The 19,227-nt window shown below is 35.2% G+C and overlaps 1 protein-coding gene across 1 annotated transcript; it reads left to right on the top strand.

Annotated features, from left to right (window-relative positions):
* Positions 1 to 207: 207 nt before the first annotated feature.
* Positions 208 to 14,963, top strand: LOC130053703 (multiple epidermal growth factor-like domains protein 11). The gene is made up of 6 exons (XM_056161235.1): positions 208 to 385; positions 1,188 to 1,240; positions 1,379 to 1,537; positions 10,331 to 10,484; positions 11,410 to 11,444; positions 12,359 to 14,963. Exons 1-6 carry the CDS (start codon positions 303 to 305, stop codon positions 12,721 to 12,723), a joined length of 849 nt encoding a protein of 282 aa, XP_056017210.1. The 5' UTR covers positions 208 to 302; the 3' UTR covers positions 12,724 to 14,963.
* Positions 14,964 to 19,227: the final 4,264 nt, after the last annotated feature.

Genomic DNA, 19,227 nt, shown 5'->3' on the forward strand with positions numbered 1-19,227 from the left:
TAAAGCAGTTTTAAATGATGAAAGTGATATACATGCATCTTCGTATTGTAATTGATGTGTGCAGGCTGATATATAAACTTCCCGTTAAATTATTCACATCATTATTAAATATGGTTTTATTTCTGAATGTTGTTGATGCAGGAAATTCCGGAAAATTGCAATTAAAATGCATAATGCTAAGAGTACAATATCTATGATGAAACCCATTTGAATTTGAATATAAACATGTAAATTTGAATGTAAAACCTTTCGAGATCTTGCTATAGCTTACATATAATGTTTGACATATAGAAACAATAGTTATGTATACATGTAATTTAATCGTATGTGTTATTTTGACCGCGATTCCGGTATATAATTCTACAGCAGGATGTAACATAAACGGGTAAGTAACCATGCTAATTATGACAGCTGGAGATTCTTCTTCTATCAACTTCAAATGTATACTGCACATATTTAATTGTATAAATTCATACTGTGCTGTATGTTGCATTGCCTTTATTTACTTTCATAAGTTTGTAGGTGAGTTTGAGTTTTACATTACAATGTACATTTGTCATATGTTACATATATGCTTGGAGGTGTGGCAGTTCATACAATTGTAACGGATAGAAAATAAGAACCGAGAATTTAAGGAGTAATTTACGTCTTCTGCAAGTCTTTCAAGTGCCGATTTTCTGTCGTTTTGTAATATACAGATGTGCCAGGAATATTTTGTTAATTTTCAAGGAATTCTAAATCGGTTAATTTTATCGACATTATCAACACCTGGCATATTAGCGAATTGAATTGAATGGTAAATGAGAGAGAGAGAGAGAGAGAGAGAGAGAGAGAGAGAGAGAGAGGCATAAAGACAACTAGAAAAACCACAAAAACTCAAAAGTTCCATGTTCATTTTGACCATACATGTATTTTATTGTGTAGAAGTAGGCAGAGCATACATAGACCTTCTCCTGAGGTAGAAGATGATAAAAATTTTAACATTATCAATCAAATTAGTTGCAAGTCTAGCAGAAATATCAAGAATAACTAAAAGTACATATAGCCTTAACTCGATATCTATAGCAAGCACAAGAAAATATAAGTATCTATGACTCACGTGTAATGATAAAAAGGGTTAGATGTAACCGCGTTTACATAAATTGTATCTTTATACATTACGGCAAATGTAGCTATTTTCATTCCAGGTCTAACCCATGTGGAGAAAATTCCAGATTGTTGGAATCTGGAAAATGTGAAGGTAAATGCAATCCTAAATTTAAAAAAAATGAGTCCATCAGAGAAGCGTACTAGATTGCCGCGCTGTTAAAAGGTTTTATATCAAATCTAATAAGGTACCTCTTTTGAGGAAAGGTATAGATATATTTCTTCTTTCCAGCTTGCGAGGCTGGTAGATATGGTTGTAACTGCTCTCTACTCTGTCCCAACAATACATTTGGTGTAGGCTGTTACTCCACATGTAACTGTTCTGCTGATGAGATTTGTGATCCCGCAACAGGATGTACTAGCAACACCAGTGTTTCCTCATATACAACAGGTAAATTTCTCTATAAACATTTATATAACAGAGTTATGAAACGGGTAATATTTTCTATTAGTTGAACAACAGATTGATTTCCCTATGAGCTATACAATAGATTTCCAGAGTTAGACAACATATTTCCCCATGTGCTATGTAACAGGTAGATTTCCCATGCGTTATATAACGGGTAGCTTTCCCATGAGTGATATAACAGATAAATTTCCCATGAGTGATATAACAGGCAGATTTCCCATGAGTGATATAACGGGTAGATTTCCCATACGTTATATAACGGGTAGCTTTCCGATGCGTTATATAACAGGTAGATTTCCAATGCGTGATATAACGAGTAGATTTCCCATGCGTTATGTAACAGGTATATTTTCCATGCGTTATATAACGGGTATATTTCCCAAGCGTTATACAACGGGAAGATTTCCCATACGTTTTATAACGGGTACATTTCCCACATGTTATATAACAGGTAGATTTCTCATGTGTTATATAACGGGTAGATTTCTCTTGCGTTATATAACGGGTAGATTTCCCATGAGTTATAAAACGGGTAGCTTTTCGATGCGTTATATAACAGGTAGATTTCCCATGCGTGATATATCGGGTAGATTTCCCATGCGTTATGTAACAGGTAGATTTTCCATGCGTTATATAACGTGTATATTTCCCAAGCGTTATACAACGGGTAGATTTCCCATGCGCTCTATAACGGGTAGATTTCCTACGCGTTATATAACAGGTAGATTTCTCATGTGTTATATAACGGGTAGATTTCTCTTGCGTTATATAACGGGTAGATTTTCCTTGTGTGTTATACAACATATATCCCCATGACTTATACAACAGGCATATTTCCCTATGAGCACATTATCCTATCAGTTACAATTAGAATGGCGATTATATTTTCTCTAAATATACATTACTTGAAGTAAAACGCTCATTGAGCGACCTGATTTGGAGACCAAAACCACTAGATACCGATATTTTCTTTCTCAAAAGTATTCTATGAATTATTAAAATCGATTTTGTAAGTTAATAGATGATATAATAATTTTGTTACGTTTTACCGATTTCGTGGCAACATACACATTATGAAAGGTGGGGATAACGAACAGTATTCAATTCCATAACTCCTATAAGCAATACAAAAAATAGCGAGTTAAGGAAACACGGACTCTTGGACACACCACAGGCGGGATCAGGTGTCTAGGAGGAGTAAACATCCCCTGTCGACCGGTCACACCCACCATGAGCCCTATCTTTTGCTCAGGTAAACGGAGTGATCCGTAGTCAAAATCAGTGTGACAAGAACAGCCTAACAATCGGTATGAAATAAGTGAGACAGCATTTGACCGAATGAAAGCTTGTATTGGCCAACTGCATCGTTATAGCGACCATAGAATTTGCGAAAAGCTGACTTTAAACGAGACTGTTGAAACCCCTGCACCATCAATTTGTTTGTCAGTAGCTTTCCTCGATTTTAGTTTGCCGTTAATAACTATCCAAGTATGAAGCAGATGTGGAAGACTCATGGTGTTTTTCATCTCGAGTTAACAGAGATATATCGAATCGACATTCGAATGAAAATGGTTGTTTTGTCCTCATCTAGAAATTTTTGAATTAAAGCTGACATGTATTAATAAATATATACTACTCAAAATATGATAAGGATCATAGATATTTTTCTGTTAAAAAAATTAATAACTGCATAACTGGCAATATTGTGTCCAAGTGAAATAAAAAACGTCTTCAACAAACTCGCACGTACATTTCATGGCATGGGAAATGCGTTGCTCATCACAGTTTCTGCTTTTGCTACCATTGCATGATTTTCACTCAGGCATCGGTGTCTGATTCTTTCTAAAATTTCAAACTCACTTGAGTGTTTACACTACGTTTATCAACACAATGCCCCCTCAACGTGTAAGGCGTCGCCTGACGACAGAACAACTGGGCAGATGTATTGGAATGCTTGACGCTGGCTATTCACAACGTGACGTTGCAAATGCACTAAACGTCAGTCAGAGTGTTGTAAATATGGCCTGGAACCGACAGCAAACTTTTGGCACAGCAACACACCGACATGGGGGTGGTCGTCAGAGGTCGACAACCCAACGCCAAGACCATTTGGTGGCTTTTCAGGCACGACGCCATCCCTTTGGGACAGGAACCAGCTTACGTAACGACCCCCTGAACGCCTCGGGGGTGAATTTCTCCACTCAGACGATGCGGAATCAGCTCCACAATGCAGGTCTCAACTCGAGAAGGGCACCTGTTCGAGTCCCTCTGACTGTTCGACACCGGCGGGAGCGATTGAACTGGGCTGAAGATCATGTAACTTGGACACAGAACGATTGGGTTCAAGTTCTGTTCACCGATGAGTCTAGGTATTGTTTGGACTTTACAGACAGGAGGCACCGAGTGTGGCGACGACAACGTGAACGTTTCCATGATACCAACATCAGTGAACATGACTGTTATGGTGGTGGTTCCATCATGGTCTGGAGTGGACTCAGCAGGGATGGAAAAACAGATGTTCATGTCCTGGAGAGAGGAACAATGCCGGGGGTGCGGTACCGGGATGAGATCCTCGATGTTTACGTCAGACCCTACGCCGGTGCTGTTGGCCCTGAGTTCATCCTGATGGATGATAACGCCCGTCCTCATCGCACCAGGGTGGTGGAGCAGTACCTTCAGCAGGAGATAATTTTCCGTATGGACTGGACAGCGCGCTCGCCGGACTTGAATCCGATTGAGTATGTATGGAACATGCTGCAGGTTGCCCTTTCACGCCGTAGAGCACAACCCACGACTTTGACAGAGCTCGGAAACGCCCTCGTGGAAGAGTGGAACAACCTTCCCATTGGAAACATCCGGGTACTTATTGACACCATGGCTCGACGTTGTCAAGCCGTCATTGATGCAAGGGGAGGCCATACCCGGTATCGACACTTCATCGACTAAGTGTAATGATGGACTATCCCCCAAAACACTGTAATTCTTTCTCTGGTTTGCTGTTAACTTTTTGTAATGAAATGCCTTTTGGTGTTGTTATCAGATTTCAAGCATTCCGTATCGATCAAAGTGCATGCCGTTCATGAATTTTCATTCATAACCTGAGTAAACACGTTTCTGAGTCAAATTTATGTCTTTTGTTATGTTAGTGGTAAATTACACACATATAACCTAGTGATCCTTATCAAATTTTGAGTAGTATAGTATAATTCTATAAGTCCGCCATATTTCTTTGCTAATCCGCCATATTATTTGGATATTCTATTGTTATATGTATCGGGGTTCGCATGGTATATAAGGGGACGACTTTATCTACGCTTCACTTCACATCAGTTTCTTTGATTTATCTGTGTGGGTAGCTTCGACAGGTAAACACGTACATCTCCGATACTAATTTATAGGACATCAAAAGGAAATGAAATCACGCTTTGGAACACCACGCAGTGCTAAAAATTATAATAAGCATATCGCATAGTACTAAATTATTCTAGAGGTTTGGATAAATAAATATAGAATGCCTTTTCTTTACGTGAATGTTCGTACATTTGCAGTAAATATGTCAAAACTATACAAGAAAACGCGGAGAAATATTTCATCTATCATCTATTGATAAAATGGATTAAGCAAAAGGTATAAAATCTATACCATTCACACTTACTTCAAGCAAAATGCAAATACATAAATACTACTTTACTTATGCACGCGACATGTATGCTCGCCATGAAAATGCATCGAATGCGGACGATTATTTACCTGGGTCTACTCGTAATATATGTAAAGGATCGCAGATGTACGTGTACACTTGTGGAAAATACTCTAAGTAGTAGTAAAACTCCCTTTATTTGCATAATCCATGAAACAAAACGATAAACTTCATTTGTATTTGTACAGTAAATGGCATCGCCCATAGTACAGACTGCGACACACTTAGCCCGTGCCGATCAGCTATCTTCAATCAGGGGAAGTATGAGAGTATAATATTTACCCTGTATTGTGCATGAATCCTTATACCGTATGAGTTACTGGTCAGAGTACTGCAGATTTATAAATCAGGAAATCATTTAGGTACATAAATTGTTTGTGCATAGATAATTTGCTTATACAACACTGTACCAGTGCATGGGATGAGAGAGAGAGAGAGAGAGAGAGAGAGAGAGAGAGAGAGAGAGAAGTTTCAATCGGTGATCTTGTAATAATCACGCTCTTATCAAGACAAATTATATCGTTAATTCAATAAAATAGAACCGTAACTCAATATTGTTCTCATTGATTGATAATACAGATTTATTTGATTCATTTCAAGCACGCAATAATTAAAGATTAAACATATCTTTAAATAATGTTATTTTCAATTACTTCCTTTTATGCTAATTTGGCATTCAATAGATCTTTTATATATCTATGCTATTTTGCATTATTGCATTCTGCGTTGAACTCGACGCAAATTTATTATACTAATGCAAAATGTAATAATTAAGTTTATCATATTATGCGTCGCTATCAAACACATAGAATCAAGGTGAGGGGACAAGAGTGACTATCCCCCACCTTTAATAACAATATCCATTATTTGTTATTTTGTAATGCAAATAAAAGATATATTGGGTGACAACCCCTTCCTCCCACTTGACCCCAGCTTAAACGTTCTGATATAATAGTAGAAGACACACACCACCACCAATTAAGAAAATGAAGATATTATGAGGCACTCATAGTAGAGGATTCTAACCACCCCATCCCACCCCCAACGATTGAATAAAATGAAGTGTAGGGAGAAATTATTGAGGCAGTCAAAGTAAAAGACTCGTTAACCCTTCACACCCACATTAGGACTGAACATTGGACCAAACATCTTGGTTTTTTTTTTTATTTTATTGCTGTTTTCCTTCATCTTTTATTTCGAATGGCAAGAAATTTTGAAGAATCCATTTTTCATTTTTTTTTCTTCCTGTTGTACCCCCTCCCTCATGAAAAATGACAATACATGTCTGGTTATTACATGTACATTTTGCTTTGCAACATATGCATGTATACTGATTGTATGGTGTAGAATTTCACCCTTTACCAAGTTTTCCTTCATTTATGCAGTGTAAGAAATGGTAAACTAAAATCACAAAACAAAATGCATAAAGACCAAGATATATTTAAACGTAGGAATTTCATTCACGAATACATAAATACATGTCTTCAGAAAAATCGCATGCATGCATTGCAGGACTATATCATATGTGTGATTTAACGTTTCTATAACATGCCATAATGATTACTTTCAGGCTTGAGTGTAATTTATTCATAAATATTTTCATTTCGTAGATCTAGCGCAATGGATATATACTGAAATAAGACATACCTCTGTACGTCGAAATTTCAATTTCAAATGTATTCGATATATATAAGATGTTAGTATTCATAAATCAGTAAAATTCGTGTTAAGGTTTTATTTGATATGATACAGTGTCAATATACTGTAATGCATTAGTAAGATATGCAAAAGGCAAGAGTAGAAACATTTTCCTTTTTCATTATTAGTATCAATATCTATATGATCACGAAAAAAAACACGATATAATTTATATCCGGATTCATATACCGATTTAGATATCAATAAAAACAAAGCTGCATAGTTTGGGGAGGGGGTTCTAATGGGTCTGATGAAATTAAAAGAAGGAACCCCACATTTACATTCAAACTAGATGTATTTCAAAATGATTTCATTTCTGCTCTGACTGAAAGTATATGCATGATTCTAAAGTCGGGAACGAATCTTACATAGAAAATAATTAATAGGGGAACACATAAATTCGAGCTCCTTTGGAATTTAATGAAATGTAGGTATGCCCATTTCTTTTGAAACGAATGGATATGTTGTTTTAGGCACCTATACAGGGGGTTTGGGTGGGCAGGGAGGCTGATCTGCTTTCCCCCACGTTTTTGACAATTTACTTCTTTCCGTTATTCTAACATACAAAGTCAGTATTTTCTACATGCGCAGTTCAAAGCAAGGTGAAGACAACGATCAGTGATCAATCTCATAACTCCTAAAAGCAATACAAAATAGATAGTTGGGCAAACAAAGCTATATTTTTTTAAATTGTAATGAATTCAATTATAAGCAGCAACTATTGTAAGTTTCCAATATATTGTAATTCACAAATTTTTAAGTAGCTGGAAATTTTTAATGCTTGTAAGCTTACATTTATATCAGTGATTGATTTTCTTTCCTTCTGTGAAATGATATATTGTACATACAAGTAAGACTCTCTCTCTCTCTCTCTCTCTCTCTCTCTCTCTCTCTCTCTCTCTCCTGTTAAGTCAATGAATATGGGCATACATAGACCGTAATTAAGTATATGGTCACCAAAGAGACAATGAAATTATATTTTCGTTTATACATTTCCTTTTATGTGTCTTTGTGTAATCAATTGTTTATTATTGATTGCAAATGCAATACCCGCATTTTCACACAGGTGTATATTTCTATCATTATTCCCTTATTTGTATATCCAAGTTTGTATATGATCATCAATAAATTTTGAATTGTGCACGCAATATATCCAACCAGATGCTAGGTGTATATCATTAGATTCCCGATTTCTATAAACTGCAAAACCTCGACCAGACAAGCATTCAATACAGGAAAACAAATATCGACTCTGACATCTCCCCTGATTGAAAACACCCTGTTTGGCCCTGGTGAAGTGTGTCGCAGTCTGTACAATGGAACGACAACGTGTTGTAAAGTTCTAACGAGATACAAATAGGGTTTATCATTTTGTTTCGTGGATTCATCATAATAAAGAGAATCTAATATTTTCGGTAGGTGCACATCTCCGATACCTGTTGAGTAGACATCCGTATTTGATAAGTTTTACAGAATGGAACATTCTAATGTTTTACTGATGTAAAAGATGTGGTTGGTACAAAGAACTTTTTAAGCTATTATTGTCTTATTTCAAAAGTACCCAAAAAGATTAAAAGACAAATTGCTGATTTTAAAAACAAAGTACATCATGAATTTTTGAGTCCAAATCAATGCATTGTACAGAAATGAACTCTAGTTCTAATGTTAAATTGTTATATCAAGTTTTGAAGGAAAAGGAGTTCATAGCCCCACAACTCAAAAGAGAGAAGTGGGAAACTTATCTCAGTGAAACTATTTCAGGAAAATGTTATACTTAATTTTACTGTATGAACGCATCATTAAGCACAAAGAAACAAAATTAATTGGTTTTCAATACCGTAGTATGTGTTATATAGCTACAAACTCTTTCCTTCACAAACTTAAAACTTGTAGACAATGACTTGTGTTCATTTTGCAAAAGCGAAAGAGAAACAGTCACTAATATTTTTTATGACTGTGCGTATGTATCTGCTTTCTGGAGAGATTTTGTGAAATGTTACAATGCACTTGAAAAAGATTATAAAATCACAAAAAGAATTGTGTTGCTAGGCAATATTGATGGAAGCTGGTTGGAAAAATTTCTTCTTTTGTTAGCAATAGAGCACATCTATTACTCCAGATCACAGGGCTCAAAACCCAAATTGTCAGATGCAATTGATTTGTTTAAATACTATAGAAATTTATAAAACTATTGTCAAAATGTATTTCATAGCAAATCCAAAATGCTTGGTAAATGGGCATTGTATGATAATATAATGGACAAATAGTTTGTTGAAAATCACTATACATTTATATGAAAAATAAAACAATTACCTTTATCTTTAAATTTCCATGTTTATGTGTGTATTTATATTTATGTGTGTGTATGTATATGTTATACATGTATATATTATATATACAATTCATTGTAATTGTTGATTTAGAAGGTGCACGGAGTAATTGCAAATGTGAATGAGCGAGTGAAGATTACAGTTTGTATGTATAAATGTTTTGAAAACACAAAAATAAAACATTAAAAAAACAAAGGAGCACAGTTCGTGCCCAGGGGATTTCCAAGAGACTGTAAGAAGACCTGATCACCAAAGACCACGAAGATTTTGTCAATGAGGAACTCCAGCATATTTTTTATTTCAACTTCAGAGTACTTGTGTATGGAATCAGAGCGGCGTTTACCAAAATATTTTTTGGGATGACTGATCACTAAATAGGAATATTTGCGTTTTCCATTTTTGTTGATAAAGCAACTATCTATGATGTCAAAAAGTCTAGTCTTTAATTTATCGCGAGGAATGGTCGTGTAAAGAGTTGAAAAGTCGTACGTTTTGATGTTGATTTGAGAAAGGTTTTGTGATTTCAAGTTTACTAAAAGTTCTTTGGAAGTTTTATTAGAATCCACATTTGATTTACACCACATCGGGCATATGTAGTTGCACAGTACGTTTGAGTAGAATAAATATTGATAACATGAACCCATTTCAATCCGTAGTAGTTTAAGTTAATCTTACTGAAAATCGTAGTCTGAACGCAATGCAGATTAGATATTGTGTGTGAAGTTTACTAATGTTATGCCAATCCCAGTTTGAACCACCCTAAGTAACACGATACGCGTAATCTCCAGTGATTTTCTTGATTGAAAAGAAATGTCAATTTAAACCAGACACAGTTGATCAGTCCCCATACAATTGTAGATGGATGGTCGTATAATCACTCATTACATCGAGTCATATGAAATGCAAAACATTTTGTATATGGCATTTTTAAATATTTCAATCCGACTCCTGTGTAACGACCATGGGTGTTTGTTTCTTTATGATAATTCAGACAATATCATACATGTACCACATATCATCCGTCTACTGATTTGTTTATTTATCTAGAAGCTCAAGAGACGACAACAGTGCTGAGAAATAGTGCAGCGCCATTAGCGCCATTAAAGCCATTGAGGATGTTCAACATTGTTATTATTGCCTTAGCAGCCTCATTGGTAATAGTGGTTACGCTGAGCATTTCCTGCATAGTTATTGTATTAAGGTAATGATAATTATCTATCATAATATCAGTTGTTGTGTCACAATATCCCTGTCTATTGTAGCTAAACTTTTAATTCTCTTTTTATGTCCCCCACCTACTTGAAGATTCAGGGGCACATATTTTTGGTTTGTCTGTCTGTGTGTCTGCAAAACTTTAACACTAGTCCTAACTTTTGAATAGATGCTAATATAGCTTTTATATGTTACATGTGTAATGTATTCCTGGTGACATAACCTTCTTTGATTATCAAAAGATTTGACCTCGTGATCGTTTGACTTGTTTTTGAGTAATATAGACCAAAGCCATAACTTCTAAGTGTTTAGTAATATGTCTTTTATATTCCACATGTACATTCCTTTTGAAAAGACCTTTCTTTAAGTAACATTTTTTTAAATACCTCATGACCTTGACCTATTACCTACTTTTGAAATGTTAACCTTGGTCAAAACCTTTGAACGGGTTGGACTAAGGCTTTGCTATTTCACATGTACGTGTCTTCTTTGTAATAATAGTTTTCATTTCTGAATTTGTAATTTTGACCTTGGGGTTTGACATACTTTTGAAAAACTTTAACCTTGGCCCTTATCAACTACGTCGCAATTCGGGTGCATCAGTGTTTTACAAGCACAGATTGTTTCATTGTGTGATTGTATGACTGAAAGTTAGGTTTAACAAAAGCCTTCAGAAATTTAAGATAATTATCGATTCATATGGAGGACAAGTTGTAAAAGTGACAAACATCAAATGTCAATGTGTTTTTGAAAAGACTCTAGGGATTTGAAATTTTGGGAAAGTCACTCAACAGGAAAATAAGATTTAGCAACGCATAGATACATTGTACATGTATTTATTTTCACTATATTTTTTAGTGCTGTAATAACAACGCATAAATACATGTATTTATTTTTACTGTATTTGTCTGTAGACGAAACTCGAAAAAGGGGACAAAAACAGCTACGAGTAAGTGCCCTAATGTTTTTATTATCGTTGAAATAACAGCGTGCCACTTCGCTTGATGGAGCGTGCAAATTTCAATCACTGATTGGTCATGTAGTTTCAGTAAAGTGAGTTTGGATGACCACGTTATGCCATTCTTTCAATGAAGCCGCACCTAAACATTTGCAGGGTGATCAAGCTGTCATGCTGTTACTGAAATAATTGCATTAATTATTGAAATAAAACTCACTGCAGTCATTGTTACCATAAACTAATGGACAGTAAGATAAAAAAAAATCTAGTATGGAACACGTAATGTCAATTGCTGCGAAATGAAAAAAGCAGGCTCGCAAATTCAGCTCTAAAATTTTTAAAACTTTCCAAACTCATTGATGATGAATATCATCAATAGCATTAAAATCACCAACCTTTATCTCTTTATGACGTCACAATCCTATTCTGTTGTATTATGACAAAATCATCTGCGACTATATTCTCTGTGTTTGAGATAGTGTAAATATGCTATATTATTCGCCAACTTTCGATTCAAATTTGCTGATAAGATAAAGAGCAATCATTAATTATGTAATAATCAACAAAACATTTTTAAATCTGTGACTGAGTAGATATCATATAGATTGTTAAACATTCGCAATATGTATCTATTCATAACAAAGTCTTGCAATTTCGCCCCGCTTCTAAGAAAGACTCTAATATTTCTATAAATATGTAGAGAAACAATGTGATAATTTATGAAATTCCAAATTGATGGAATTGAAGTTATGCCATTCGCAAAATAAATCTTTAAAATGGATAAAGTTTTTGATTTTAAAAATACAACTTTGTAATACGGATTAATACTGTATATTTGTAAAATTATCTTAACGATAGATATATATTATGAATAAAAGGTGTCATCAATTCTAACTATCGTTTAGAAACAAAGAACAGCGAAGAGATGTCTGAGACCGCGGAACAAAATCCAGATTCCCATTCGTACCTTACCATCAGCGAAAGATCCTTTCGTCTGTATGCCGATGTTCACTATGACGAAGCGGAGGAAAGGAAGAGCTTAACATCAGTATCATTACACAGTAAGGGATACGATACCAGCGTCAGTGATAAAAGTGAAGGATCCGATGATTATCTAACACCGACAGTAAAGACTGCCAAAAAAGACACAACCGGTAGTCAGTCATCTGTAACACCGACAGTAAAAACTGCCCAAAAAGATGCAACCGGTAGTCAGTCATCTGGCGATTATGACGATACCATCACAAAATGTTCAGAAACCTGTATCTGAGCATGACGATTAAATACAGATTGCTATCATAGAAACATAAGGCATGTTTGATGTAATTAAAGCATGAGATGTTTCTTTTAACTTTTGCCGTTAATTCCCAGCTCTTTCCCTGCCTACATTTTACAGAATTTGCGAAATGCTGATTTTAAACGAGACTGTTGAAACAATGCATTGTAACATCAAACTATTTGTCGTTAGTCTACCTCGATTTAAAAAACTGTTCATACGCATAACATGTTCATAAGCATCGAATCAGTTGAGAGACATAAACACCATATGTAGGTGATGATGGAATATTGTTATATAAAGATGGTAGGTTGACGATGGAGAAGCTGAAATCATCCCCTTTACCATAAAGTTGAGTTGTTAGTCTACCGTCAATATCCATGTTCAACAACCTAATTTTGATGCAATTCATCAAATCGGCCACTAAGATTTTAAGATATTCTAAACTAGTTCCATGAAACACGAAAAATGTAAGATGAAATATTTTAAACAAAATCAAGAAACAATTCGAGTACTCACTTTAAAAAACATTAACCACTACACGAGTAACGTGTGTTCAGCAGAGGGTTGATATTTATCAGTGGACACGTACCCGGTTACACCAAGGATTTTGCAATACATATTTCACAAAAATGTTTCTTGTCTACTAAGCAAGAAATGAATTTATTCAATACATTTACGATGATTACGATGATTATTCAACATGGATTTAATTTAACATAATCCTTCAATTCCTTAAATCTATAGTCCCGAGACAATGGGCTTTTACCAATGGTTCAGTCAAGTGACCTAATGTATCTTACCAGCTGATGTCTCCAGCTCACTTTGACACTGGGGTACAGACTCTTTTTTTTTTTTTTTTTTTTTTTTTAGACATTATTGCCAAGTGTCAAAGCTACGATGGTTAATCAGCTAGCCAACATAAACCGTAAGGCTTATTCAGCCCTAATGTAGCCTTATACTTACAAAGGATCGGCTTTTCTGCGTCTCTTTTGTGGACATTTCTGCTTCGTTGTGGAGATCAGACAAAATGATCTGCGGTCGACCAATATATAAATAGCATTTCCCGAACTTATTTCACTGCAAGGGAAACATGTTATCAAACATGATTGGATGAAGTTCAAAAAGTGAAACATTATTTATTCTCAAATCATATAACAGTATCATGTGTATGTGAAAATTCTATTAGTTTTACACAAGATATTTTATTATTAAAATGCAGTTAAGCCCTCTTGTTCTCATCAGGACGAAATGGGGACTTAAAAGCGACCAACATATTTTTTTCACGCCCCTCTAAATTGAAATCCACAATTCGCCCTTGCTCATTGGAAAATTTGCATTGAAAATGCTTAAATTCACCATCATGATGGTACGCAGATTGAGTAAATGAATATTATTAGATTTTGAGTTTCAATAGATTGCAGAACCAAACTTGCTTCACAAATGTGCTGAATGTGTCATAGAATGAAATGGCAAGACATACCCTGTATCTATATCATATGATGATGGCAATATTACTCGCTGGATTAGCTATACTGCGGATGTTTTCAACTCTGATTTGCACGTCGCGGATCTTAAGCAAAGCAATAACCGAATATACATGCATATAAATATTTGCGGCTGTAGCATATTGAAACCAACTTAAATTATTCTAATCAATTCATTTATTTACTTACATTGTGATATCTGGAATGTTATAATGAGTTGTTTCTATAATTCATACACTGTCATTACGGGGAATACTTGTACAAGATACGTATAAAATCGTTAATTCATAATATTTATTTAATAACGAATAAAAATGAAACGTATTAATTGAAATTATAAAGAGTTACTTGTATATTTATACATATCTCTAAAAATCTTTAATCAGAGCTTTTATAGTATATCAGTGTGTACAATTTTACCAAAACAACAGAGGATCATAAGATAATACGAAACTGGAAGAAATTGCTAATATCTGCTATATGTAAAACTTTTACATTTTACATTTACGTTATTTGCATTTAGACTAGTCAGATTCCCAACATTATCTACGTTGCAGTAGCATGTCAAGAACGGCCTGACAATTGGTTTGAAACACGTCCGACAACATTCGACCTAACGACACGTTGTATTTGTAGATTTACATCATGGTAACGATCATAGAATATTCTAAATGCTGACTTTAAACCAAACCTTGGAAACCCTTGTAACATCATCTTACTTGTCAGTAGCCTGAATCGATTGAAAAAAACAGATGAAACCCTAATCATTCATGCGTATCGAATCAATCGAGAGATATGAACACGATTTGCAAGTGGCAATGGAATATTGCTACATAAATATAGGAAGTTAGCGATGTTAAAGCTGAAGTAACCTCACTTGTCATAAAGTTGAGTTGTTAGTTTGCCGTTAACATCCATGTTCAATAACATCTCTAAGTACAATTCTGAAATGGGAGACTCTGTAGTGCCTTTTATTTCGCATTCACTGAGAGATATCGAATTAGTAATAGATAAACGTCATCGTTATACTGGTTGCAGATCTATCTGTAGATTTGAAGGCCACAGCAAGAATTCTTTCTTCTCGTATGCAAGGTTTATGATATAATAATCATATAGTTGGTCACACCTCTCGTAATCAAACATTTGTGGATCAGATTAGACACAGTGGCATATGGAATATATAGCCAGTGTAACAGTTCATAAGTATGTCCAGTATTTAGACCATTATGACAGTGAATGACTGAATGTGCCGTTATGTAAGCATTAATTGTTTTAAAATCAGAAATAGATGACAATAAATGATTTGATAGAGCAGCAACTTACATGTACGATTTTCATCCACCACTTCAGAACTAGGATATCCGCTATGTACCTAAACCATACACTAGGTCATTGTCTACAATATTCCAGGACTTCTGAATTGATTTTATCATAAATTTACAGTCCGGATTTGCCTCCCGCGCATTTGATGAAGTTTTCAGTTGACGTGGTAGAAGATCTGGTTGAAACGAAATACAAATTGATCAACTTGCTGAAACTTCTTCTGAAAATGCATTTATCTTGTGTACATCATCTAATCAAAACTAGCGATATTGTGTTAACAACATGCACACATTTAAGTACATGGTAGGTGTCTTGAAAGATATGCAATATTTAGACCATTGAAAGAAAATATTATAGCGAACGACGTTTGACAAGTCCTGTTCGTGTTTTCGACCCGAGATCAAATATCAATTATCTTTCAATACAGTTACAATCAATTGAGTTTATTGTAGATCACAATATCAAGTTAATGCAGTAAGGGAATATATTATAAACAATGGAAGCACGGGTTTCGTGTAAGATAAGATAATACAAGTTACAGATACCGATACGTCCATTTTTCTAACTGACAACAAATGTATAACCTCGACTCATGGTAGCATACGAGAGCAATAATTTCCAGAGGAGCGATGGAGTTCTGGTGATGTCTGTCGATAAGTGTCTGATAGGCTTTGATTTCAAATTGAATTTAAAGACTCCCTGATTGCACACTGGAAAGCAGTGCTTTGCCGTTGTGGAGGATCCAATACACTGACTTAGGATCTAGTAAATCGTCCCTGTGTGTAAGTATTGTACATATTGTGGTTACCATATGATAATGCTCAAACTAATTCAGCAACCCAAGTACTGTACTCAGTACCTGAAGGATGTCATACACTGACCAATAATCTAGTAGATTGTCCCTATGTAAGTACTTACAGTGGTTACTATATACTGTATTCAGACTAAGTCAGCAACCAAAACATTGTACTCAGCACCTGTAGGATAGAGAAGAATGAAAACATGATTTTTTATTAATATTCATAAAACTTCGTCTTGAATTTAACTGCAGAATTGGCAGTCTGTAGCTAAACGGTCAAATATTTTGGAATGGGTGAACTAGATATTAAATTGCCACCAAATCGATGCGTATGTATTAGCTGCAATAATGTAGCCCTTTCCGATTTTGGTTGTTTGTTTGTTTGTTTTTGTTTGTTTTGTTTTGTTGTTGTTGTTTTTTGGAATGGAGGCTAGAACTTAGGATCTTCGTAATGGTGCAGATGCTGGAGTGATCATAAAGTGATTCATCCCCGCAACATTTTCGATCATTCTAAACATTTTCTGACTTTCTTTACGTAAATAAAATGACATTCTATATTTCTTAGTCCATATATAAATTTACAACCTGCACATTACAATTTGTGAGGTTCTATTCTACCTTTTTAACAATTCAGACATATTCCAATTTCTCGATTAATTTATATTATGCGCCATGTTTGAGCTGAACTTCCGGTTGTCAAGTTACATGTAATTGCATATTCCGATATAAGATCATATAAGATAGTTTTACATCATGGACGATTACGGAGGAGAAAGCTATTTTGTCGGCATTGAAAGGGTTCAGATTTGAAATCAAGTTAAAAACGAACAGCAGATTGTATTTTTTTTTTCTGCCACCGTATGGTTTTCTTTATTTTGTCGGAATGGCTCAAGTAACTACATTTTCGAGCTGATTGTCAATGTTTAGGTTTTTCAGTAGATCCACCTACGAGATCTCTTGATAATAGACGAAGAAGTTTTTAAAAACACCTTTATTAGACGTGGCCAAGCACTGAGTTGGTACTCATTTTAGTGTAAACATTGGAGACAAGTATTCGGAGCTTATTATCGGTCATTCATAAAAATATTTTGCACCATTACGATCATTCTATGACATTGTAGCCCCCTCCCGAAAATGTCAGAATAAAAAAATAGGAGATGGCTACATTATTGCAGCTAGATAGATATGTGTTAAAATGACACCAAAATATGATTTCTAACCCAGCGTTTACATCATTTTTGTATTATCATTAAACCAATTATAAAATATCTTAAAATCAATAAGAAATTTTACGTAACGTTTTCTTATTTAACAGTATATTATATATATTATATATAAATCAGGAAATTGTTGTGTAAGAAGTATAGCAATAGTGCAAATATCAGCATAATAATTTCGTAAAAAGCAAAAACCCATGGTGTCACCTTAATGACTATGACGCAGGGCGGCCTAGTGGATCCTCCCTACCAATACAAACAATCTAACCCTTAAAAAAATAACAACTAAATAAATAATTACCAGAAGAGTGACGAGAGTTGTGTTGATGCCTGTTCATGTGTATCTGATAGGCAAATTTTATGGTCGTTATGGTCGTTGTAACGATCTGATTTACCAGTACAGCTTGTCATTGGGTAAAATGCTGTGTGGCCAATTGAGGTCGTTCTTTGCATACTGATTACGAACAGTGATCAATCTCATAATTTCCATAAAGAATACGCAATTAAGAGTACGACAAAGCACGAACACCTGGACACATCCCAGAGGTGGGATAAGGCGTCTAGTAGAAGTAAGCATTCCCTGTTGACCGGTCACACCCGCCATGAGCTCTCTATCTTGATCAGGTAAACTGAACTGAATAAATTAGGAAGGTGAAGATAACGAATAGTTATCAACCTCATAACTCCTATAAGCAATACAAAATAGAGAGTTGGGCTAGCACGGACCCCTGGATATACCAGAGATGGGTGCCTAGGAGGAGTAAACATCCCCTGTTGATCGCCCACTTCCGCTGTGAGCACTATGTTTTCATCGGATAAACGGAGTATTTTTTCATTGATGGAAGTACATTATGTGTACCACGAACCCCCCCCCCCCCCCCCCGAAAACTGTATCATTGCGGATAGCGCATGTAGTTAAGTTTCCTGGAGGGTTGTCACAGCTTCCAAAGGTAGATATAAGAGAGTGTTGTAAAAGGTAATGCAAGTTTTGAAGGTGAATTGCTAAGACATTGCTTTTGATGGTCATTGCAGTGCCTGTTTTAAATTCGTACGGAAACTTCGTTCCCATGTCCACTCATGAACGTAATATGCCGGAGTTCGAAACCGTCGTCGTTAGAGGTTTGAATATTGCAGTCGCTCTGAGGCAGTGTTCGATGTATTTTGAGAACCAGAATTTCTAGAAATGTCAGAACCGCTACGGTTCAAATGACAGACATTACCGTGAACCACACATTCTCTTGTTGTGGAGACACCAGTGCAGCTTTTAAACAGTGATTCGTGTCTGTGACATGACGAAGTTGTCGCAGGGTGTAAACTGGACAATTGTCATCCCCGGCTGAGTACATGTGACTATCAGAATTGCAGAAGCAGACGTGTGCTATTTCTTTTTCTATTTTCAAATAGTCATTTTATTTTATTTTGCATAATTATTTGCTTACTTATTATTTATATTCGATATTTGTTTGTTTCTGTTGAATAAATTTATTTAGAGCGATAGAATTGTTAAGTTTTTCTGTATTCAACTGTATGTAATAAGACACTTATAAGAACCTTTTAGTATCCAAGATATACTCTTCAAAAATTTAAAACAAAAGACAATCTCTTTAAAACGTAGACATTTTCACCATATAGATAAAGGAACAGCAAGTTGCATGTCATTGATAGATGAGAT

Source organism: Ostrea edulis, chromosome 1 (assembly GCF_947568905.1).
Source record: "Ostrea edulis chromosome 1, xbOstEdul1.1, whole genome shotgun sequence".
Lineage (NCBI taxonomy): Eukaryota > Metazoa > Mollusca > Bivalvia > Ostreida > Ostreidae > Ostrea > Ostrea edulis.

Bases quoted from the DNA above. Each gene is read 5' to 3' on its own strand.
- LOC130053703 (XM_056161235.1), top strand. From the start codon at position 303: ATGTATACATGTAATTTAATCGTATGTGTTATTTTGACCGCGATTCCG. The intron at 1,538-10,330 runs GTAAATTTCTCT...TTATTTATCTAG, and splicing joins TGTTTCCTCATATACAACAG to AAGCTCAAGAGACGACAACA. The intron at 11,445-12,358 runs GTAAGTGCCCTA...ACTATCGTTTAG, and splicing joins GGGGACAAAAACAGCTACGA to AAACAAAGAACAGCGAAGAG.